The sequence below is a fragment of the Telopea speciosissima genome, chromosome 7 (assembly GCF_018873765.1).
Source record: "Telopea speciosissima isolate NSW1024214 ecotype Mountain lineage chromosome 7, Tspe_v1, whole genome shotgun sequence".
NCBI classification, from domain to species: Eukaryota; Viridiplantae; Streptophyta; class Magnoliopsida; order Proteales; family Proteaceae; genus Telopea; species Telopea speciosissima.
This window is the reverse complement of record NC_057922.1, coordinates 35,897,437-35,924,021: the sequence shown is the minus strand read 5'-3', so window position 1 is coordinate 35,924,021 and position 26,585 is coordinate 35,897,437. Positions and strand designations below refer to the sequence as shown.

Here is a 26,585-nt window from a genome sequence, read left to right as displayed (position 1 = left end):
CACCCATGACTCTTAGTTACATAATTGCACTCACACCTCATCGTTCCATTACACAAGACACCTACACGTCCATCACCCATAGACTAACTACTTGTAACTCACAAAGCTAACCCATGTAAGACTAACTTATATATATTTTTTTTGGTACGACAAGACTAACTCATATAACCTCTTACAATAATGTTCTACTCCCATACATAACTTCCCATGCATATAACAGATTTAATGTTTCGGGATTGCAGAATTCAAGTTTCATGGTGTTTTAAATGCAAGAATTAGTTTCTACCAAAAAATAATTCAAGAACTAGTGGTCTCAAAAGATCCCATAGTGGTTTCTAGCTGCTAGAGTTGTCATTAGATTGGTATAGAACCAAGTCGTCAAATGACCCGATGAAATATTCCAACAGATCATCCTATGAATTAATGGAATCAAGGCTTTAGTAGTCGAAAATTGAATCAGGTCAGTCTCGTCCGATACCGAATCGAATCACCCTGAATTGAGCTAGATCGAACGGATTTGCCCTTCGCTTTTTAATAAAAATTTATTTTTATTACCTTTTTACCTTTTGGTTGTATCACTAGATCAATATCGAATTGACCAAGAATCGTGATCACTCCTAGTCCATACCGATCTGATCTGAGTGATTTCACTGATCTAAGACTGAAACCTTGAACCACGATCGAAATTAGAATCCAATAACAAAGTGTCAGATCCCGTGGATTAAGAGATTCTCTTTTAACTTTAAGAGAACGAAAACTTGGTCCTAATATTTATTAGGGATATAGAATCTGCAAAGACAATGTGGTCGTGAGTCCAGATACAATGGGGGGAAAATGACCACCCCACCCCTCATGAAAAGAGAAAATCCAGCCCCTGGTAATGTTTCCACACACGCTCTCATTGCCCCCCCCCCCCCCCACACTGGTGCAGAGGTTACATGGTGATGCAACGATCTGTTGCTATTAAATTTCAATAAAATTGATATTGCAGAAAATGTAATCAAACGGGGATGTAGCTCAAATGGTAGAGCGCTCGCTTTGCATGCGAGAGGTACAGGGTTCGATCCCCTGCATCTCCAACAATACCCTTTGTTGTTAACCCATTGAGCATCACCTTTTTATGATATTTTTGTACCATTAAGGCATTAACAAACAACGCCCAAATTTGTTTATATATTACATGCTATGTGCATTTCAACACTCCCATTTCTCTGGTCCTCACAAAAACTATTGAAAGGATAGAATAAGAAAAGGACTTCCCTTGTTTTTTTGAATGGTAAATCTCACTGCTTCAACATTCAATTAATCAACAAATTCAATTTTGAATCTAGGAATATTTCCCCCTAACTGCCCATTTGAATCAAATTTTGGACCTATACACAGTTTCTATGCTTGTCATTAGATGATCAAATTGGCAGTCATGGCCATTGCCAGTAAGTAATATACAGAGACTCAGTGCCTTTGTTCTCGCCATCTTCTACCATGTCTACGGTCCCGATACCCAGAGTTATGCTGCCTTGACCGATCAGGTCTAATATTCCAGCCATAATCACTTCTGGGTTCATGAAAGCCCCATCCAGATTGATACAATGGGGGCCTCACTGGGCTATCCTCTGGACTCCAAGTCTCTAGCTCTGGCTCACCCACAATTCCCCGTGAATATACATTGTAATTGTTTTGGTTAGCTTGGAAATGGTTACTTGATGCAGCAAACTGCCTAACATTCTGGGGAGCAGACACAGAAGCCTGTCTCCCAGGGCCGACTGCATTGGGTGGCCATGTGGTGTGCAGTGGCTGAATGAGCGGAGGGTCTGGTAACAGAGGCGGGTGTGGCCTTGGTTGAGGCCGCAACGAAGCTGATGAAGGATGCAAGGCAGTAGCGGGTGGCCTCTCCTTCGTGGGTTTCAATCCAATTGATACAGTTGCAGCCTTCAGATTGTGCATTTGCCCAAGCCCTCTTGATTCTGGTTGCTGTTGGGCTGAACTGGGAAGTAAGAACTGCTTCACAGGTAAGATAGCTTCACTGGTAGGAGTCTGTTGTAAGGGGTAAATTGTGGGAGATTGTTGGCTTAGAAATGGAGTTGATGAGGGTAGTTGTCTCTCGGGCAACACAGCACCAAATGCTGCTTGAAGCTGTTGGGGCATAATGGTTGGTATGTGCGGTGATGAAAACTTTTGGCTTGGAACTTGGTGCTGCACTGAACCACCAAGGGGGAGCTTTCCCATGGAAGGAATGGAGGAAGTCACCGCTGTGTCATTATAAGCTGCTGAAACAGGATGTGAGAAACGATCTTTACCTACTTCAGATCTCCATCCACTCTGCAAAATTAAGAAATTTCAATCAAAAGAGGGAACATGGAGGATTTAACCCAAAAAATAGAGTATAACGATGCCTATTAACCTACAAACGTTAATCAGATTTGTGGGGACAGATATGCCATACTTGCAGGTGATGATTAACAAAAATCCAACAACTGAACACAACCATTTTGCAACACCACCCACCCTTTTCTTTTTATCTTTTGAATAGCCATGAGAGAGTGCCTCAAGCCCTCAAGTCCAGTGGTTAAGCATTAAGAGTGATAGTAATGTGTTGGCAACATGGAAGATCCACCATGAGAAACCCATTGGTTGGCAGGTTATAATTAGTTGAAAGAGCACAAGATCCATTGTCCTTATGAGCCAAGAGGACAGAATTCTAGTTGCAGAGATCCAAAAGGGTGCTCTTTTAATCAGTGTCCCCAAATGGATAGTCTGCAACACAAAAGTCTACCTTAACCGTCAGACAAGGTTGGGAGAATTTTTCCAAACTAATGACCGATTGTGGATACAATCCCTTGCAGGTGTGGCAGTATAGTGTTTTTTTTTTTGATCAAAGGTATATATATAGAAAAACAAAAGACCTACAGAGTTGTACACAAAAAGGGAACATCAAACCAGTGAAAACCTATACTAGTAAAGTTCCTCGTAGCTTCAGCTAATTCACAGTAATCACTTATAGAAGTCCATGGAATGAAAATTGAGATGGGAGGGTTAAACATGTCATAGAGTTTCTTGTTGCAAGTCCATATTCCTGTTAGATTAATGTTAACCAATATGTCCTTCGGATATAACCAACAGAATACAAATGTAAGAACTAAGTTACACACCATTATGTGATCTGATCCAGGAGTTGGTGATGGAAGAGAAGTAGTCACTTCGACCTTCTCCTCAGCCTTTCCACCCATCCCACTTAAAATCCCGGGTAAACCAATCCCACTAGCCTTGATCATATCGAGAAGCCTCACTGTCTCTGCACTAGATAAGCTATCACCTTGGCCAGAAGTCAAGGCAAAAACCAGTTGTGGGTTACTCAGTAGCACAGCAAGCAACTCAAGATCCGGTTCAGGAGCACACTCATTACTTGTTGCGGCCGCAGGGGGGCAATATTCCTTACTGGTTGTGGTTGCAGTGGCTGGAGAAGTATCTGAGGTTTTTCCTTTATCAATAGGGGAAGCCAATGATGCTGCAACATCGGCATCTGGTGGCTGTTCAGTTGGTATTTCTGGGGTCAAGGTGTCATCATAGTCGATCTCTAGGTCCCATGGTTCCTTGGGATTAGGTGGAATTTCCTGATTACTGTGGTAAAAGGTTTCCTTCTCCCGTCTTATCCGCTCAATCTGAACTTCAACTTCTTTGCTCCTCTCTCCTGTGCCAATCCTCCACATACTGTTGATCCTCATCTCTGCAGAGAGACAAATGGGGTACAAAATACTGAAATTGTCAAGAGTATGATCTGAAATTCTACTTTAGACCAAAAAAAAAATCAGAAATCTATTAAGAGATCATATAAACGAAACTAAAAAACAAGAGGAAAACACTAAAACGGGATAAAATTGCTACCCTAACCGATTAATATATTCAGCTTCAGAAAATTTGACCTCACTACACACAGACTCCCTTATTTAATTTGCTTTAGTTGCACATCCAAATCAAAAGGGTCTATAATAGAACATGGGCCAATAGATTGAGTCACAACCAAACAGAAGCAAAAAAATGCACCTCCATCTAAACTCCACAAACTTAAATCAATTTTATCTTCTATTTTTTTTCTTTTCATTTTTTTAGCTTTTAATTGTTTTTGGATACGGAAGCAGATCAATGTCAGTACATTAGGTGTAAATCCAGGTTTTGAACCCATGTCTGCATTGCATCAGTCACGTGATTTACTAAAGAGAATTGATCTCACTTGAAGGAAGGATCTAGCCATATCAAACGAAATGCTTGCATGAAAATGTGTGTTTTTACATTTAATGATCATCTAACTGCTGCTCAGGAGCATTCCCCATTTATTCATCAGTCAAATGATTCAAGTAGTTAAGTTCCTTAACTAGTGGCATTTAAAATTGTTGGACCTGCAATGTTGATAAAGGGAGACCACCTAGTCACCATTTCAACAAAGGGTCTCATCAAGCAGAGCTGTTATGGGGCAATCAGACTCCATTCGAACTTATATGTTCAGAAAACAATGAAAAAACCAATGGCAGGAATCAGGTCATCTTTAAAGGAGACAGCAGAACCAGTCAAATGCAATGAGCACTCTTGTAAGAGATACTAGACTCATTAGAAAGGTACTGAAAAATAAACAGTGCTAGTAAGACAATTCATTGCCCATGTATTGGTATAGGTACCCCTTTGTAAGAAGATTCTTCAATTCCTGGTTAACCCACCAGATGATCATCTGGACTTCAACAGAAGATCTGAAAGCAAAATATTGTTCTACTTTTATCTGAAACTAGACAACATTATTCTGTAATACCAACTATTTATATTTTGGGAGAAAGTTCTCTGTCCGGGAGTGTGGCCTATGCCAGCACTCCCATGAGTCTATCTCTCTCCTCTTCATTTGAAAAGACATCTCTGCCCCCTTGTATTGAGGAGGAGAGAGATAGACACATGGGAGTGGTGGTGTAGTCTACACTCCTGGTCAGAAAACTACTTCCCTTATATTTTATCATCTGTTTGGATCCCAAGAATACAACCTGCAGTCAAATACTTGGTTTACAGTAGATCAAGTGGAGCAAATCAGGAATCATTCGGGGTTAGTTTTCCAATCTTTCGAATTTGATTCCCAGGGCAAAAGGAACTCAAACCTCCATCCAAAACTGTGATTAGAATTCTAATTAAGAATTGGGATTTATTTGCACAGTGTGAGTTCAAACAGACAACTAATGGTGGATTTGATCTTAAATTGATAGCTAGTAAGCATAAACCACCAAAAGTCTCAATTTTTACTGTCCAAACAGACAGTTAAGGAATATTTCCTTTATGGAGAGTATTCCAATCTTTAATCTTTTGATTATTAGCGCAAACCAGGTTACAGGCAAAGATCATACTTCATCCACTATCCAACATGAAAGGGTCCAGCCGCATTCAGTAGCTGCCACTTAAAAAATCTTGATACCAAAACTGACCATAATGAGAGAGTTAAGCAGGTTTGTTTAAAAATAAAATTGACAATCAGGGCTGATCGTTGCTTTCATTTGATGTTCATCAACAAAGTAGACCAGAATAAGAGAGTCAAGTAGGTTTATTTAAACTTAAACTTGAACTCAAGGGATGATCATTACTTTCTTTGGATGTTCAACAACTTAGTACAGAATGTAGTACAATCAAGACCGCATATTGAATGTCAGTCACAAGGCCCAATATTAACACACCTGATCAGCATGGTTAGTTGACAGAAATCAACACATTAACCCATTATTTATAAATTAAAAAAAATATTGTATGTTAAATCACTATTCACAAAAATAAAATAAATTGGGTCATTGAAATTGCTTAACACATTAACCCATCTTTGAAGTTCCCTTAAAGGGTATGTAACCGACTACCATTCAGTACTTGAAATTACTTAACACATTAGCCCACCTTTGAAGTTCCCTTAAAGGGTATGTAACCAACTACCATTCAGTACTTGAAATTGCTTTTCTCCAGTACCGGAGACTTTCCTAAAATGAATATCCACTCCATCCAACAGTATAAATCATTTGACAAGTAAAAGAAAGTACCTGGAGGCATCTGCCATGAGGTTTGATCCCGCCTAAACTTCTCTTGTGAGGATTCCTGGTGGTCCAAGCTTGACTTCGGTTCAATAGTATCTACCAATTTGCTGGGAGAAATTGTTGAGGGAAGTACACCTGAATTAGCATTTTCCTCATTGAGCCTAACAAGTGTTTTTGATGATGAAGGCAAATTGCTACTCCAAGAAGCAGAAGGTTTCATTGGATCTTCCATCTTCCGTTTGTGGTCATCACTAGAAGATGAACCAATCTTGCCATACTTAATCTGCATGAAATGTGCACGCAATTTGGCTTTCTGTATATCATCCGCTGACATTGGACGCCCTTGCATCAAAGGCAATGCCCTTCCGACCTGTGGACTTCTGCCGCCTGTTTTCTGCCCTGGCTGTTCAACAAACAGAACTTTTCTGCGTTCCTTGGTTTCTGGAACTAGCTAAGGAAATTAATACCAAAAATTTTGGAAACAATTAATGCTTATTTGTTTTGAGCACATGTTGATCCTTAGCATCCATGGATTTAGTTTACGGTATCGGTCATTGGCAAAACCGACATCAATACTGATATAGGTCGGTTGTATCAATCTATATCGGTCTGATACTGAATCAAAACACCATTTTTTTCATTAAAAAACCCACATCTATACCATATCGTCAAATATGTATCGGTCACAATTGACACCGATACAGATCAGCCAATACAGATTGCTAAAACCCTGTCAGCTTCCCACCATATTCTGCTGTGACATCACTGGGTTCCCATTACTGCTGTTTACAGTTACCTATCCATTTTCGCACAGCAATACTTGACACCCACAAAATATTTCAAGTCAAAGTTCATGTTTAATAGTACCCTGGGTCGACTCCCTCCATTCTCTCTTAGCATAAAGAGTTCAAATGCACCTACGTTCTTCTGAACTTGTAACTTCATTTCACAAGAAAAGGCATAAACAATGACGGGTTGCACAACACCCCTTTGGTATATGAGAGGTTTAAAAAATAAAATGTCCCATATCTGTAATAATGCATTCCATTAGCTTTAGTTTAAATATAAAAGAATCCTCACATTGTAGTTGATATCGTCCAAATGACCAGGACATATACACATATGACCAGGACATATACACAGTTGTTTTTCATTTAGACCAACAAGTTTAAATGATTTTGGGATTTGGCTTCGTGGTCAAGGCTTGAGATAATAATAAAAGGTCACAATGCAAAGCTAAGTGGGGGCATAGATAAACAGCCAGCAGCAGCAGCAAACATAATCTAATGTCAGTAGCAGCAATCAGACAGTGGATCTAATTTCAATCAACCCAGGTTGAGAGAGGAAATAGTGCCCCCTATTCTCAATTCCATCAGCTTCAAAGACACGGCTGACACGTAAAGCAGATCATTGTTGCAGAGGCATAAGATACTATTACATGCATGCTCAGCCGTCTAATTGTTGAAAGCATCATAAGAAGAGAAGAAAACGTATGCAACCACGTGGGCTTAGTTTACTACCAATCCTCCTCTTGGTGATCTGGATTCTGGACCCTTGTACTCAATTTTTAGATCCTACAAAGGGGTTCCTCATGCCGCAGGTTCAAGTGAAGGATTTTTTCCCAGAGAAAATTTACTTTACTAAATAAGCAGAACTTCGCCCATTTCATCAGAAGGTTATCAATTAAGTGTAATAATGTCGCAGTTCGTAATTTTTTTTTTTCCTTTTTTTTTGAGTAGATTTTAGTAATCTCAAATGATATACAAGTTCTTATCTCGAAATTGAATTTCTCACTGATCAGAAAAGCAATATCTACCCATGACCTAAGAAGTGGTACTACAAGGTTTAAAAGTATCAGTGTAGGTTTTGTTGCAATCCCACAGGAGTTATGCAAACCTAATCTTTGTCAACCTTAGGGAGAAATATAAACGATAAGTTAACCAAAAATTCAATTTTAACTTGCTGAGGCTGCCTAAAAGCCAGTTACAATATTAACTCGTCGATTTTTTCAATTTCCTTGTACTGAGAATGTTAAACTTCGATGGTAATTTAATGCCAGTAGATAAGTAGAAGCAAAGCAATAAACCTCGAATTAGTTTTTGGAGATCAAGGTGCTTTGGCAACCCAGTTATAGAAGAATAGCCTCGTTATTATTGAACTTCCAGATGTATGAGTTCCATAATGGCTCACCAATAGATTAGAATACATCCATAGGCTTTGTGGTGGTTTTGTACGTGTTGTTTAAGTATGTCATAAGAAATGTTACTAACTAGGCTATAGAAAAAAAGGGAAAGAAAACGCTAACCGGTCATGTAGCCCTTGCACCAGCACAGTAGCCACCAACAAAAGTGAGCACAGAAACATTGGTTTGGATGCGATTTTAGATTTCACTTGGGGCTGAACAGTCTTTTAGCACAAGACATTGATTTGTGTCCAGGCACAGGAGCCATGCTAACCACGCAACCGGTTAGCGTTCTTTTTCCCCAAAAAAAAAAAATTTGCTACTAACTATGCTGATTTGTTGGTTGGCTGCGAACCTTGACCAGCCAATTTGCTACTTCTGCATACTCTAGTTCTCCTCTAAACAGGGTTACTGCAATTTTCACTTATTTCCAGGTAAAAACAATGTAGAAGAAAAGTTATCAAGTAAAATAAGGATAAATAAAGGATTTTACCTGAAATTTTTCCTTTTATATGGCTTTTACCAGGAAACAAATGGAACTTATTGTTAAAATGGAATGTGTGGTGGGAAAAACACAAGTTAAGGATACGGGGTGAAAAGACACTTCGAATGTGTCTTCTGTTCGGAACATCGGCAGAAGCAGGGAGCAGTTTCAGTGTCCGCGGAGGTTCTGATTTCCTGAACAAAAAATTAAATTAAATACCTCAACAATCATGAAAATACTCTTAAGCACAAATCCAACATGAGCTCAATCTTAGTGGCAAAAGGTTCTTGCCTGGAATCCTCTGAACCCTCAAAAGTGAGAGCAAGAATCTCCTGCAAAAGCCGAGAAGAAAATAAACTTCCATGACATTTAATGGTTGCCTAAAGGAACTATTTGATTGCCACAAAGCCTTACAGGAATATCAACTTTTGACTGCCAAGATTCATCACAGAGAATTTCACCCATCCTGCAGATGACATAAGTTTGATTATGAAAAATTGATAGGAAAATGTGACTTCAAGCACAAAGGATAAAAGCATGCCTCTGCTTCTGGATTATCTCTTTCTGTGTAGCATTGGGCGATTTCATAGAAGTGGGCTTCTTCAAAGCTTGGCTTCTCACAAATAGTTTGCTCCATTTTGTTAACAGAACTCTTGCCCTGTTTGATATGTCTGATCTCCAAATCAGATAAATGAGTTTCAAAAGGTCAAGCGCAGAATTTAGAAAAGAGCAGGGGAAGGATTTAATGTAACTAGCACAGAAAGGAATTGTCTGTTTTATGTAAGATATTTTCACGAGTACACCAAGTAGGAAGTCTCAAAAAGAATGAATTAAACTGATATTTTCAAAACCAAGACCTATTCTTTTTCTTTAAGAATGAATTAAACTGATATTTTCAAAACCAATACCTATTCTTTTTCTTTTTCCTTGTGAATAAACCATGACTAGCAATCCTTGGATACACACACTAGACAATTTTTAATGCCCTATGAAACTTTAGGACATTCCAGTTTCCTCCCCCAATATCCAAACTCATCAGCCAAACAAGGTTTCAACTGCCATATGCTTCTATTTTTCCTTTAACAAAATATTTCACCCTACTTTTCACAAACAAAGGGGTAAAGAACAAGAAACCATATTCCTTCCGTTGAAACTTCATAGCTAACTAAAGGTTGCACGGCTAAAGTGGTCTACTAATTGCTCACATGGTTGTCATGGCACCAAGGCGATGACCAGCCCCCACGGCGCATGGCCAAGGCACCAAGCAGGCGCCATATTTCATAGGCCATTCCATATTCCAGTTATGTGTCTACTCATAAATATATGATGCTGAATTATAAAGTTAAAAATAGAACACAAGGGTTTAAGATTGATACTATAAAAAGTTAGGTAGAAACAAGAAATGCGTTTGATTTATAACAAATGGAGGGCCCAAGACTCTATCTTTAGATCTAGGTGCCTTGACATTTAAGGCAACTAGTCGAGTTGGTTGTCAAGGCTCGCCTTGTTGCCTAGGCGGCACCTAGGCATTGCCTTAACTATATAGTTCAGCTGTAAAACAAGTTAAATTCAGGCAGTTTAATTCATCAGTATAGTTGACATTTTTCGGAGATTAAATAAAACAAAAAATATTAGATACTAATAAATTCACTTGTAAAATGCTAAAATATAGAACCATAAAGCTACACCCCCAAACCCAAAAGAATAAAATAAACAACTGTATTACAACCCAAATTCACAAACAGCCGTAGCTTTTTGAAGATATTAAGCTATATGAACAATAAGCTGACAATAGTACCAATTCAAGCCTAGGCAATAACCATCCAAAAAAGTAGGGTCAATAGTTCAGCATTTAGGCTTAATATTTAGCAATGAAAATTTAGAGGGATCAATTACAACCTAAACAAAAAGACAAACATAAAGAGATGATACATACATATCCACATATAGAATGAGAGAGGGAGGAGAAAAGAGAGAAAGCGAGAAGATAAAAATTGCAACAAAGCCACACCTGATGTCCTATAAAACCGCAATCTGTTAACAGTTTGCAATATGGCAGACATATGAACAGGCAAAGCTTTATGTAGTGGCAGATGACAAAGGACCTACAAAATAACCATTACAATACATTATGAGGATACATTAGATAAAAATTACAGAACTGATACCACGCAGAATAAATATTGCTAAACACCTTAAATATGACAACGAGAACAGTTGTCTGTTCCTCCAAAGCTGCTTGGCTCAACCATGTCATTACAATCATCAGACCACCTTTAGTTAAAAACCTGGAAATAGAAAATGGCTAGGTTACACTGTGAACCCTCAATATATTATTATCTTCCCTGGTCATAGAAAGTTCAATGGTGAGTACCAATATAAAACTGAAGAATTTTCTATCTGCAGGATCCACTCCATCAGCTTCACCTGCCCAGAGAATGTTTCCTCTTTCCTCATCAAATTGAAAATATTCTCAAGGAAAGTTTTATCTGAGTTGTCTATGTCAGGTAGAGCTTCCTCCTGCAATGAGCAAGAGGGGACTTCTTCAACAGTCTTATAGTCCACAGAATTTAAAGGCACTTGATCAATAGACATGGCAGGATCAGAGCCAATTGAGCATCCATCCTGGGAAGCCTTGGATGCATTAGACCTAACCACCTTCTCCTTTGACAATCGGACAAGCTTTCTCACTCTTGAACGCTGACCAGCAAAGAATTCTCGAACCTGCACGCCAAAACAATACAGATTTAACTTGAAGTAATCTAACACCCACCCACCCCAACCCCCCAAAAAAGAAAAGAAGCTTGTAAGTATCTTCTTATTAGATTTGCAAACTTTGGAAATAACTTCCCAGTTGAAGAGGTGTTTTGAACTCGAATACCAAGTCATGTTTTATCTTTCAACAAGAGATCATGTAAATTAAATGGATGGATAGTCAATGGCAATTTCATGGGGAAAAATTGAAATAAGAGACACTAATATGGTGCCCATAAAGTCAACAAGCTCAGATACTTGCGCTAGAATTAAGAATAGCAAGATTATCACTTTGCATTGAAGGCTAAATCAGACACAAAAGATCACTTTATTAGACAAGCACTACAGAATAAGGGTGGAAAAGATTAGAGGCCATGCATTAGATAGAACTCAATGTGAGAAAGTCACAACCTGTGTAACAGTAACACCACAAAGAGCGCTGATCTCACGACACTCCTTCTTGCTAATCGTATCTTTAATGGAGAAGACTGATTGCATATATTTTACTGCTTTAGGGTTTAGCAAATCCCTTGGTCTTTTCCCTACAAAGGAAGTAATATTATAATTAAATGGTAACTCCAATACATAGGTTGCAGAATCAAATAATCAAATAATATGATACTAGCTAGTTGCATATGAAATATAGATGCACAAGATACAGCACAAAAGACACAAGGCAGTTCCTAGTATAACTATATTGTTGGAAAACAAGGATGTTTCAACAATTACCATCCAAAAAAAAGGATATTTCTAACCAAGATACACAAGTAAGGTCACACAGACAATTATATCACCACAGACAATCGCCAAAGAATATTTATAGGTTAAGTTATTTACTCCAAATCAGCACATGGCACATCAACAACTACAGAAATTTCAAGTTGATTCAATCGAAATGTTAAAAGCACTAAGAGAGATGAGAAATTAAGAAGAACAAACCATTAAAACTACATGGTATTGTCATAAACAAGAACCAGATATGCTCCATAACTCACCAATTTTAATTGACAGTGAACCAGCTGCCTGTGCAATTTAAAAAAAAAATGAATTAGATTCAGTATGAAAAAGGGAAATAAAGCCATAAAATAAAATGCAAGTACAAGCTAATAAATCATAAAAACTTCATCATGAATGAAAGGGGAAAACATGTTGGAAGGTTTTTAACCTTCTACTATTTAAAAAGAAACCCTTACGACCACATTTAATAATCCAAGAAATACAGTAAACCTCTGAGATTGTGGTCTGTTTAACCACTTCAGCATCGAGTCATCCACTCTGGATGTGTGAACACAACTGCAAGTAAAGGAGATGGGTGGGATAGTACCCACCCACTATGGCCAGCCCCACCAAAAGGAATGTTACTTCTTTTTCTCAATTAAGCCTAAGACATCAAACCTGAAAGTCCCTTGGCCCACGGCCCTCTGTACATGTACTTCTGTTAACGGCCATGGAGAAAAGTAGAAAACCTCATCATGTTTCCAACTTATCTTAGCCTCACAGCATATAAAATTCCTTCATGTTCATTAAACTCTTCTAGTGCCTTCCATCTTAAACCGTAATTTCACCTTGTCAAACAATAATACCTTGCTGGCTTCAATGAATGGAAAATTTTCTAAGGGAAATTAGCATTAGGGTTTTGTAGGACATCTTAGCAATATAATTTAGTTTTATTTTATTTTAGAATGGAAAGTTGAAGGCCGGTCCATTGATTATGTAACGTTTCACTTGCACATCAGAAAAACCATTCAAATTGGATAAAATTAGGTTTTGCTGAAAAATTATGTTCACTTGTTTCACCAACTACTTTTTGAAACTTAATAAATAGCTTTAATAAGCAAATATTTCCCTTAAAAATCTCAGCATTTCGTTCCTCGTCCTCCCCCACAGAAGCTGGAGGAAAGGATTACCCAGGAAGATCTTCCTCTTGCCAGCAACACTCCTCAACTCAACTCAGCCTTATCCCAACTAAATGGGGTTGGCTACATGTATCCTTACCCTCCAATCAGCTCTATTCATAGTTCAAAAACTCGTTTCGTCTCGGTCGAAATCTCAAATATTTCGAGTATTTCGGTCAAGTCGAAACGAAACACAAGTTCGAATTGAAAAATGCAATATTTCAAAATTTTCGGTCGGAAATTTTGGAAATCTCGGTAATCTCAGTCATTTCTTTTCGGAAATTTCGATTATTTCGATCATTTTGGCATTTTACACCTACAAATGGCCAAGCAAAGCTCATAGAAAAAATACCATATTTTGACGAAATCGGTATCTCGGAAATTTCTGTCAGACAGAAACACCGAAACGAAACGAAACGAAATTTTAAACCTTGGCTCTATTTAAAGCCATACTTGTTAGTTGTTACATGGCCTAAGCTATGCATGTCTTTCCTCACATCTCCTAGAGTCATTTTAGGTCTATCCCTGGCTCTTTTAGCTTCTTCAATCTGAATCAAATCACTCCTCTGTACTAGAGAATCTAAAGGCCTCCGTTGTACATGTTAACAAAACAGAATATGAGAGAATGCTTGGATGATTAATGATCACCCCTACGCCTGTATTTATATTAATGAGAATAAAAGACAGAATTACATGTGAGCAATGTGGGACTAAACCCACATAATAGAGATAAAAATAAAATAGTAAAAAAGGTCCAAAATACCCCCCACGGTATTCTGGCCCATATAATCCAACATTCCCCCTCAAGTTAGAGCAAATATGTCAATCATGCCCAACTTGACTAGATTAGGATGAAATAGTTTTCCGGATAATACCTTGGTGAAAATATCAGCAAGCTGATCAGCAGACTTCACAAAGGGAACACAAATCAGCCCTTCTACCAATTTCTCCTTGATGAAATGCCTATCTACTTCAACATGCTTAGTGCGATCATGCTGTACCGGGCCATGTGCAATACTGATTGCAGCTTTGTTGTCACAGTACAACATCATAGGAAGACGAATAGGAATCCCAAAGTCTTGTAGCAAGCCTTTGAGCCAAAGTAACTCACATATGCCTTGTGCCATAGCACAAAATTCTGCTTCAGCACTAGAACGAGCAACCACATTCTGCTTCTTGCTACACCAAGTGACAAGATTGCCACCTACAAAAGAACAATACCCAAAGATAGACTTGCGATCTGTAGAACCAGCCCAATCAGCATCAGTGTATGCCTCTATCCGTAGGTGACCATGAGGAGACAGGAGAATGCCCTTTCCAGGAGCTGACTTCAGGTAGTGAAGGATACGAAAAACAACCTCCATATGAGAAGAGTAGGGATCATGCATAAACTAACTCACAGCACTCACAGCAACAGCAATATCCGGATGTGTGTGTGAGAGATAAATCAACTTCCCCACTAGTCTTTGGTACCGGCCTTTATCAACAAGTTCACCCTCTTTTTCCTTGAGACAAACAGTAGCATCCATAGGAGTATCTGAAGGGTGACATCCTAGCAAACCAGTTTCAGCCAATAAATCTAGGACATACTTCCTTTGGAAGAGAAAACTACCTTTAGAAGATCTAGCAACCTCAATCCCAAGAAAGTAACGTAGCTTTCCTAGATCTTTAATCTCAAACTCCTAGCCAAGAAAGGACTTCAACCGGCTGATCTCATCACCATCATTGCCAGTGGCCACTATGTCATCAATATAGAATATAAGAACAATGAGTTTTTCACCAACCCTCTTTATAAAGAGAGTGTGATCAGCATTACTCTGCTTATAGCCTACAGAAACCATGGCCTTGTGAAACCGGCCAAACCATGCTCGAGGTGACTGCTTCAGCCCATAAAGTGCACGCTTCAATTTACATACCTTACCTTGGTTTTTGTCACAAGAGAACCCTGGTGGAATGTCCATATACACCTCATCCAGTTCTCCATTGAGGAAAGCATTCTTCACATCCAACTGTTGCAATTCCCATCCAAGATTGACTGCACAGGATAGCAAAACCCAAACAGTATTCAGCTTTGCAATAGGGGCAAAGGTCTCTTGGTAATCAATGCCATATGTCTAGGTGAATCCCTTTGCCACGAGTCGTGCCTTATACCTATCCACAGTGCCATCCACCTTCTGTTTCACTACAACCACCCACTTACATCCAGCAATTCTCTTCCCAGGTGGAAGAATCACAAGCTCCCATATCCTATTTTTTTTTCAGGGCTTCCATTTCTTCCATCATTGCTGCCTTCCACTTTCCATCTGATAGAGCTTCCTGCCAATTGTTAGGAATACGAACAGAAGAAAGAGAAGAAACAAAAGCACGAAAAGATGGAGAAAGGGAGTCATGAGAAACAACATGGGATATAGGATGCTTAGTGCAAGCCCTAACACCCTTGCGAATAGCAATAGGTAAATCAGGAGACCAAGCATTACCAGGTGGAGAGGTAGGTTCTGGAACCAGGTTCGACAATTGGATGGGTACTGGTGCAATAGTTGATTGAAGCTGTTTATGTTTCCTAGTATAAGTCTGCACATTCGATTCATTAATCCTCCTCTGAAATTCACTAATGGTTTTCTGGACAGGAGTCTGCTCCCCTTGAGTAAGAATGTCAACAACATCATCTGGGATGGTCTCCTCTTGTATAGGGACCTCTCCCCCTGAAGCAGAGGGAGGACTAGGAGTAGGAGGAATAGGGACAAACTCATTGTAGACAGACTGTAAGGGAGGTTCTATGGTCAACACATCTTCACCAACACTCTCCCCCTGAAGAGGTGGGGACAACTAATAAGACACAATCTCATTAAAAACAACATCCATACTGACCAATGTACGTCTGGTAGGAGAATAATAGCACTTGTACCCCTTTTGGGTGGTAGAGTACTCTAAAAAAATGCAACGGAGACTAGGGGGTTCAAGTTTACCAGGGCACCTAGTATCCCTGGCATAGCAAACACAGCCAAACACCTTAAGAGGAACAATAAAAGAAGAAGAGCCAAGTAAGAGCTTGACAAGGGCCTTGGAGTCAAGAACCCGACTGGGCAGCCTATTAATCAAATAGGCCACAGTGAGGACAGCATCTCCCCAATAAAAGGAAGGAACATGTCGAGCAAACATAAGTGCTCTGGCCACCTCCAAGAGATGGCGGTTTTTTCTTTCAGCCACACCATTATGGGCTGGAGCATCAACACAGCTGGTCTGATGTAAAATCCCATGGGCAGCAATGTATCTTTGGAACTAACCTTCCATATACTCTGTCCCATTGTCACTTCTCAAGACTTTGAGAGTGGTATTAAATTGGGTCTAAACCATCGTGTGAAAATGCTGAAAACAGGAAAAAACCTCATTTTTTGTGTGCATCAGGTAGACCCAAGTGAATCAGGAATAACAATCCATAAAAGTGACATACCACCTATGACCAGGGAGAGAAGCTTTTCGACTAGGACCCCACACATCAGTATGAACCAATTGAAATAAGGAAGAAGACCCTTTATTAGAAATAGGATAGTTTGAACGTGTCTGTTTGGCCAAGACACAAGGCTCACAAAAAAAATCTTCCTTATTACAATTTTTTATTAATGCTGGAAATAAATGTGATAAAGTTCTTAAGGGGGGTGTCCTAGTCGAGAATGCCATTTGTGTACTTTAGAGGAGAATGATGCAGGCTGACATAGCTGAGAAGGTAAAGCCTGTGTAACAAGTGGGTCACCATCTAGCAGGTACAATCCACCATGCACCTTACCCGATCCAATCGTCTTCCCCGTGTCCGGATCCTGAAAGACACAATCAGGAGGAAAAAAGGTCACTTTACAATTCAGATTTTTTGTAATACTACTAACAGATAGAAGGTTAGTAGTGAAATTGGGAATATGCAACACAGAAGACAAGGTAAGAGAAGGGGAACAACTAATGGATCTTTTCCCGAAAATAGATGAGAGAGACCCATCAGCTATTTTAACCTTATCCCTTCCAGAAGTAAGGGAATAGGTATGAAAAACGCTAGAAGAACCTGTCATGAGATCAGTGGTATCGGAGTCGATGATCCATGGAGTGGAGACAACCGATGCACAATGATCAGCAAAGGGAATACCTGAACGGGCAAAATGAGAACCTGATGGTGTAGAATAACTGGCAGCAGATGTAGTAGAGGCAGCTTAAGTCTGTAACATACGCCTAAGAGCCTGAAATTCTTCCTGGGAGAAAACCGGTTCAGTAGTAGAGGCTGTAGTTACACTTTCAATGTAATTAGCCTTGCCATTAGGTTTACCACAACCACGTTTGGTCTCAAAATCAGTGGCCTTCCCATGTAATTTCCAGCACTGAGCCTTAGTATGATAGGGTTTGTTGCAATGATCACACTTGATTGGCTCACGTGCAGGAGCAGCAACAACAGAAGCACTACTCTTAGTAGTAGTAGAAGAGTTGGAACCAGCTGCATGTAGGGCTGATCTCTCAACTGTAGGAGTCAACATCATAGCAGCCCAACGTGTCTCTTCAATGTGAATATAAGAAAAGGCCTGCTCCAATGTGGGGAAAGGAATCCGACCAAGAACTTGCACTCGAATTGGATCATATTCAGCACTAAGACCAGCCAAAAAATCATAAACCCGAAACTGATTTACATACTTGGAATAGGCAGTAATGTCGTCAGATGTAGAGGGCTCAAATCGAGCATGGTGATCCAATTGTTGCCATAAGCTCTTGAGGACAGCATAGTATTTGGTAACTGACAACTCCTTCTGAGTAGTAGTATGGTTGCCATAAGCTCTGATACCATGTTAACAAAATAGAATATGAGAGAATGCTTGGATGATTAATGATCACCCCCAAGCCTGTACTTATATTAGTAAAAATAAAAGACAAAATTACATGTGAGCAATGTGGGACTAAACCCACATAATAGAGATAAAAATAAAACAGTAAAAAAGGTCCAGAATACCCCCCCACGGTATTCTGGCCCATATAATCCAACAGTACATGATCATGCCACCTCAAACAACTTTCTTGCAGCCATGGAACTAAATCTCATGAGATCTCGCTTTTTCAAGAATCAAGACCTCGAGACAAGACGAAGGGCGAAATCTCTTTTTACCTCATCTCGGCCAAGATCTCGGTTGGGTCGACCCAAACACCATTACATGAGTGCCAGATCTCGAGCGAGAAGCGAGATCTCAGTGGTTTTGGTCATCTCAGTGGGAAATCTTGGTATACAAACACCAATTTATGCAAACCATGGTATACAGACACTTGTTTATGCCTAATATCATTTAAGTAAATGCTTTTGTATTTGTATTTCACTTACTTAAATAGAGAATAACTCAAGATCAGCAATCAAAACAAAGCTTTCCAACAAATCCAAGATTGCTTAAATTTGGTGTATATTGAAGGAGTTATGTACTGATCAAACTTAATTTGGTGTGCACGAAATGCTCTCAAAATCGCTCTGAATGAAAATATTTTTTTGGGCATCAAAACAAATGAATATTTTACCGCACTTTTGGTTGTTAACAATGTTTTACCATATTAAGATTTATGGAATTTTTAGATTTAAAAAAAACCCCAACATTAGAAAGTTGAAAATTACACCTACCATCAAAAATTCAGCTTTTGTTCTTGAAGTGGGGGTTAACTTTTTATCCTTTTGAAATTTGAATTTTTAACTATTTTTATTGGATTCAAATAGGGGGTATTTGCTTAATTATAAATAATATCTTAACTAAATACAAAACATTTACTTAAATGATATTAAGCATAAATAAGTGTTTGTCCTGGTTCCTGACATAAGTGTCTATCTTGGTTTCCCACTAAGTGAAACTCCTATTTGGACTTTGATTTTTCAAAATCTGATAGTGCCATTGTTTTTAAATGGCCCAAAATAGGTTGTATACCAACTTTCATGACCAAACTAGGTCTAAAACCCACCGAAACCAGCCATCGAGTTCCCAAAAAAAAAAAAAAAAACCCTAACTCGCTCTTTGGCCAGGTCGAAAACTATACTCGAGACGAGTTCTTGAACTATGCTCGCAGTTTATCATGTATCAGAGCTACTACAAATCAGTTCTAATTTGTTCATTCCTTATTTTATCCTTCCTAGTTTAACCACATCCATCTCAACATCCTCATCTTAGCTACATTGAGAATATCTATATGATGTTTCTTAGCTGCCCAACATTCCACACCATACATCATCACTGGTCATATGGTTGTCCTATAAAATTTTCCTTTGAATTTTAAAAGAATACGCCAATCACATAATACTTCGGACGCACCACTCCATTTCATCCATCCTAATTGAAATCATCCTCTATTTCTCCTTTATTTATGATTGAGCCCATATACCTAAAACAATCACTTTGTGGAATCTCCTTCTCATCAATTTTCACCTCATTACCCGTCCTATTGTAACTAAAGTTACACACCATATACTCCGTTTTCGTTTCTATTTATCTTAAAATCTTTTGATCTCCATAATTCCAACTTGGCATTAATCTCCAATTTTCTCTCATCCACCAAAACAATATCATCAACAAAAGGCATACACCTAGGGACCTAATCTTGAATGTCTCTGGTTAGTTCTTCTATGATAAACGCAAACAAATATAGGATTAAAATTGATCCTTGATGTAATATAATTGTAATTGGGAATTCACTACCGTGCCTGTAACGACCCGAACCCAGATACAGGTAAAGGTACAGCCCTCACGGGCACTGATCAAATGATCGACAAAATCATGCGGAATCATTCAAAACAAATCATCAAATTCAAATCTTAAACACAAAATGTTCAAACAATAGCCTTAAATCCCATAAAACTCCTACTGGTGGCAGTCTAAAGTTTGTCCAAATTTAAAATCCTAAACTTCCAAACCATCAGAGTTTACCTCTCAAATAGCTCTCTATTACATCCATCAAAAGAGATAAAAGAGTGAGTGATAAAATATATCTTCAAGTCACCCTTGAACTCTCCGCCAAAAGCATACCTTCGTCTCAATCCTCTGTGACGTAAAAATGGGATGAGCCAAACAGCCCAGCAAGACAGAATATAGTAAAAGTACAACATAGGACAAATATCAGACAAAATCAATAGTAAGAACAAATATTTTTAGTTTTTCAGAAATAACATTTTCAATAAAACACTATCCATTTTAAACAAAATCATCTCTTTTATCATCTAACACTTTCAATAAAACACTATCCTTTTAAAACAAAATCATCTCCTTTTTATCACATAACACTTTCAATAAAAAACTATCCTTTTTAAAACAAAATCATCTTCTTTTTATCATTCTTTAGCCGGCATTGGGGGAAGCAGGCTGCTACTGCCCATAACACGAGAGAGGAACATGGCCCATCTCCAATTATCTCCATTTGTCTCCAATTATCTCCAATTGTCTCCTATTAATATCATATCCCACAGACAACTCATGTGTACAGTGGGTACATTTCCGCTGCTCCACGGAATAAACAACCTCTCTGGTGCTAGTCCAGTACAGCCTATTTACCCTCAAAATCTCCTTTATTTCACCTTTCAAAATCACTCTCCAAATAAAACAAACATGTGAAAAGAAAACATAGGTAAAATCTCCAAGTAATGATCAACATCACAATATAAATTATACAACAATATTCATCTCCCACTTTCAATCATCTCCTATAATCGTATAACACACATAAAACACAAGTGAAATCTCCAAGTAACAATCAACATCCCAATATACATTATACAAAAATATTCGTCTCCAACCTCCAATTATCTCTTATATCATATGGCACACACATAAACACAATTCCATATGCACATGTCAACACATCTCGACGTTACAGGCATATCACACATCACGTCACACAACTAAACCACTCACCTATATTGTAATCATACTATAATCCACTTACCTCAGTCTGCAAGTCTCCTACTTCAACTCTTTGAATTCTAAATACTCAAAAATAGTCACAAGCCTGCAAAATACAATTTGTCCTCCGTTAATACCCTAATCTAAGCACCAAACCAGGACATTATTTTCTCAAAACAAAATCCCCTCTTAGATCATCTAAATAAACTCCCAGCACGTGCATCTACAAGCTCCCCCAATAGGACTAGGTACCAATAAGACTAACTAGGCACCAAATCTCATGTACTGTAGGTTACTCGACAGAGTGTAGCCCAAAACCAAGGCATAACAAGAAGATGATTAAGAAAAATCTGAAATAGGAAAATCGATCCCTGATTCTGGAGCTTTTGTAATTATAATAAACATCGGATAAAAAGAATACCATAGGGCTGAGATAGGGTTAGAACCAGCCAAAATTATGAATATCATCACAAGAACCAATAGAAATCAGACTAATTACATCGATTTCCGTTTCAGATCTGAGAACAGGGTGGAAACGAACTACCGATTTGGGTTTTGAGGTCAGATCTGATTATGCAGAAATCAGGGAGAGACCTATTCAAGAACTGAAAATAACTCAAGATTTGATCCCACTAATCATCAAGAATCATATTGACATTGTAATAGAGTATAAATCATCAAGATTTATATGAATCACAGATTAAAAAGGTCAATTGGAGATCGAAAACATATCAAGAAATTATAGATAGAATTTAGGGTTTTCAGTAAATTCGAAGAACACAAATCAGAAATTGATCAATGGTTGATCTCTTCCTTTTAGGTATTACAATAGGACAAAACATATAGGAAAATCAAGAGGATAATGGGTAAGAATTCAATAAGAAACCATACGGGAAACATGAACAATGGGTAGAAATCCAATATGAGAAACAGGTTGGATGCTTACTTGCAAGGCGGTAATGGCAATTAATAGCCAGATCAAATCCCCGAAAAGAGTGCCACAGTAGCATCAACTGACAGGTATTCCCTCTTTTCCCTTCTCCTTCTCCTTTTTCTTCTTCTTCTTCTTCTTCTTCTTCTTCTTCTTCTTCTCGGTTTGCTGTTTCCCCTCCCCCTTCTTATTTTCTTCTTTTTCTTCTCTCTCTCTCTCTCTCTCTCTCTCTCTCGGTTTTTCTCCCTCCTCTTTCTCACGTTTCTAATTTCCTTCTCCTCTTTCTTTATACCTCATGCACACCCCACTCACACTCCCTCTCGATTTCAAACTCTCTCTCTTTTCCCTCTTCCCTTTGTAGTCCACGATTCTAGAAATTCCCCTTTATTCTTTCCTTCTTTCACAATTTTGAAATTTCTTCCCTTCTCACGGTTTGTTTGGTAGGGTGGAGTCCACAGCCTAAGGCTGAAATAAATAAAAAAGAATTTAACTATAATGTCCACCCTTAAGAGTTGAACCCAAGACCTCTTAATTAATTAGTAACTCAACCACCAAGCTAGATGCCCATTTGATTATTAAATCCGCAAAACAAATTTAAATAAAGAAATAAGGCACTCTTTAATTCATAAATATAACTATGACATTCAGCATTAGGTTAATAATTAAGATTTAGATTCTGCACATAATGGTATAAAAAAAGAATATTTAAAAATTAGCAGAATTGCCCCTGAGGTGTGAAGCTTACGTAAATACCCTGATGTGTAAATTACAAAAATACCCCTGTTATAGATAATTAATTAATCATTAACACTTTTAGGCTTTCAGAAATCTGGGGCATTACAGTGCCCACCCCCCCCCCTCACAGTTCTTACACTAGTTACCACACCATTATACAAATCTATAACTATGTGTCTATGTCCACACATTTATTTGAAACACCTCTCTTCTCTAATACTTGTCAAATTAACTCTCTAGGGACTCTGTCATAAGCTATTTCTAGGTCAATAAAGACCATATAGGGATCCTTCTTACATTCTCTATATCTTTCCATGAGTTTCCTAAATAAATACCTTCTGTCGTTGATCTTCCTGGCATAAAACCAAATTGGTTATTTGTAATAATAGTTTCTTGTCTCAGGTGAGTTTCAATAACTCTCTCCCATAATTTCATAGTATGGCTCATTAGATTTATGCCTCTAAAGTTATTACAACTCTGGATATCACCTCCACTTTTATAAATCGAAACCATAATGCTTCTCCTCCCTTCATCTAGCATTTTCTTTGTGCTCAAAATCTTATTAAGCAACTTGGTTAGCTAAGATAAACCACAGATTCCTAAGCTCTTCCAAACTTTTATTAGAACCCTATCTAGACTTGGCTCCTTGCCTACTTACATCCTCCTTAAAGCTTCTTTTACTTTAGGCACCTTAATTTTTCATATATATCTACGATATGTGGTGTTTTGATGGGTAATGCAACCTTCCGGGACACTATTACTCGAAATGTCTTCATATATAAAGCAGTAGAAATAGTTTTTCCATCTCTCCTTACTGTCTTCATCCCTTATAAAGCAGTAGAAATAGTTTTATCATCTTCATTTTTAATGCATCTAACATAGTCAAAATCTCTACTCTTCCTTTCCCTCATTTTGGTTATCTTATCTAGCTTTTTCCCCTTCTTATGTGATTAAATTGTTATAAAGATCCTCAGATTTCTTCGCCCTTGCTTTTCCCACAATCTTCTTAGCTTCATTTCTAGCAAACTTATACCTTTTTAAATCCTCTACATTTTTAGTTATTTACCATGCCTTAAAAGTTAAAACTAGCTTTCTTAACATTAATGGTTACTTGAACCTCACCATCCAACCACCAAGTCACCCTAGACAAATGACGTTTTCCTTTCGATTCGCCAATGACATCTTTAACAACCTTCTTAATATAAGTAGTCATCTTGTACCACATCGTATTAGTGTTTCCATCAAAGTCTAACCTTCCTTGTTTAACCGATTTAACAATAAGTGATTTCAAGTTTTCTCCTCTTAAGCTACACCACCTTATCCTAGGGCAAATAATCCCAACTTTCTTACGATTCAATGTTATGAGACACATATCCATGACCACTAATCTATGTTCTGTGGTTACGCTCTCCCCTAGTATAACCTTACAATCCTTACATAAAAACCTATCAGTCTTTCTAGTTAAAAAGAAATCTATTTGGCTACTATGATCCCCACTTTGAAGGTAACTAAATGATCCTCTCTCTTTTCAAAGTATGTGTTTACTATGGATAAATCAAATGGAAAAATCTAAAACTGAAGTCCCCTCCATTCCTCTCTCCAAAACTATATCCTCCATGTTTCATAGCCTCTACGATCAATTCCAACATATCCATGTCGATTTCCACCCTAATTATCTTTTCTCCTTGATTAAAAACTTGCACTAATTCATCCAAGTGTTTCCAAAATTGTTTCTTACTATTTTCATCCAATTCTACTTGAGTGGTAATTATATTGACAACCTCTTTCTCCAACATAAGCTTGTTAGATATAATCCTATCACCAAATCTTTTAACATCCACAAAATCATTTTTTAAATCTTTATCCACTACTATGCCCATTCCACTTCTATTACTTTTATCCCCCTTATACCAAAGTTTTAAAGTCGTCCAACTCTTTCACTTTTTTAACCTTCCACCTAGTCTTTTTAATACAAGCTATGGTAATCCTTCTACTCCTCATAACATCTATAAATTCTAGATTCTTACCCGTTAAAAATCCTATGTTCTAAGATGCTAATCTAATCCTACACTTTTGGACTAGCTCCTTTAACCGCACTCATCCATGTTTCGAAAACCCTTGCCTACTTATCACCGTATTCAGGCACCTGTTGGTTACAAGAGACACCCTAGCTAACCCTTGCTCTCTACTCACTACACCTGGGTCAAAGTATAGTGGGGGGACACCCTAGCATAAGGTCGAAATATAAGGTTCTAGGATCCATGCAAAAAGAGTTTGGCTTTTTTTATGACAGCTGTCGACCTGATGCACCAAGCCTCCTCCTTTATCTGGGCTTGGGACCGACAGCAAAACACTGGTGGAGTCCTCCTGCCAGCAACACTCCATGGCACCAAATTTAAAAGATCAAATTAAACAAATTTCACTATTTCATCCAGCACAACTCGTAATTTTTTGAATTCACCTCTAATAGATGTTAAGGCCTGGCCTATAGATTCAATGAGCAAGAATGAGAACATTCAACAAAACTAATTGACCATAAATGCTATCGAGGTCACAACCAGACTGCTAAATCGTGGTTACAGATACGAGACTTACCAGCGTAAGTTACCTAACGAATACAGATGAATTCAGAAGATGGCACAAGAAACTGCATTTCAGGAAAACACAACGCATACATACACAACAATTTGATTACCACCCAATGTTTCATCAATGTTACCCTTTTTGTCCCCTTCTACTTTTTTATAAAGTCCAAGACCCTAATCAAGAGGGAAATAAAAAGAGTCGTACCATTTCTTGAGACAGAGGATTTACACCAGTGAGTTTGCATTGCGTTACAACAATCTTCTGAAGTAGATCGACCTGGATGTGAAAAAGTTCTGTCTGAGATGCTAACAATTTCTGAAAAGACTCCGCAGAACTCCCGAAGTCTACAAAAGCACCCGCTGGATTCTCCTTCGACACCTCCATCATCGACCGGAGTTGTACACTTTTCGCCGTCCAATATCACAGATCGAGAGAAACAATATAAGATTTCAAGCATTTGGGCTCGAATGGAATATTGAAACTGAATGAAAACTTCAAAGCCAAAGTTCGGGAAGACGGTTTTGAAAAGCTTAGGGTTTGCTAACTCTGCTTGCAAACACGCAACCTCACAGAAGAGAGAGAAAGAGACTCGGGGCAGGTGCCGCGAACGCTCAATCCATCCCCACGGACGGAAAGCTCCAAGCATGGTATTGAAATTTGAAAACTTATATGTAGCGCTGATTTACCAAAATATCCCTAACTCCCACGTGGCGTTCGGAGCCAGTGCTGCAGTACACATTAAGCGCGCAGTGACCGTTATTGAACTTACTCTGTTCCACTGACCGTTGGTGACTCAGGTTACACCCATAGTTAGTAAATTCGGATTCGAGGATTATGTGACTCAGGTTACACCCATAGTTAATAAATTCGGATTCGAGGATTATTCGAAGAATTATTCAGAATAATGCGTGTGATAGATTTAGGGATTTGATCAAAAAAAGGGTAAAAAAATCGGATAAAATAAAATTTGGATTTGGATTCGGATTCGAGAATTATTCGTTTACAAAAATCAAATTTAGGCGAAAAATTCAGATGTTATTTTTAATATTTAGTAACATGTAAAATCATTGTTGATGATATGT

The 26,585-nt window shown here is 38.3% G+C and overlaps 1 protein-coding gene and 1 non-coding gene across 2 annotated transcripts; one reads left to right on the top strand and one right to left on the bottom strand.

The window, feature by feature from the left end:
* The first annotated feature begins 1,006 nt into the window (after positions 1–1,006).
* Positions 1,007–1,079, top strand: TRNAA-UGC. Its single transcript has one exon. It is a non-coding gene; the product is annotated as a tRNA-Ala (tRNA).
* Positions 1,080–1,293: 214 nt separating this feature from the next.
* On the bottom strand, positions 1,294–26,022 carry LOC122666825 (homeobox protein LUMINIDEPENDENS-like). Its single transcript, XM_043862905.1, has 13 exons — positions 25,708–26,022; positions 12,460–12,487; positions 11,876–12,006; positions 11,085–11,434; positions 10,905–10,998; positions 10,722–10,815; positions 9,252–9,381; positions 9,125–9,176; positions 9,002–9,042; positions 8,816–8,904; positions 6,051–6,485; positions 3,150–3,724; positions 1,294–2,319 (listed from the first exon to the last, which is right to left on the bottom strand). The coding sequence occupies exons 1-13, from the start codon at positions 25,888–25,890 to the stop codon at positions 1,453–1,455; spliced, it is 3,069 nt and encodes a 1,022-aa protein (XP_043718840.1). The 5' UTR covers positions 25,891–26,022; the 3' UTR covers positions 1,294–1,452.
* Between the last annotated feature and the right edge of the window lie 563 nt (positions 26,023–26,585).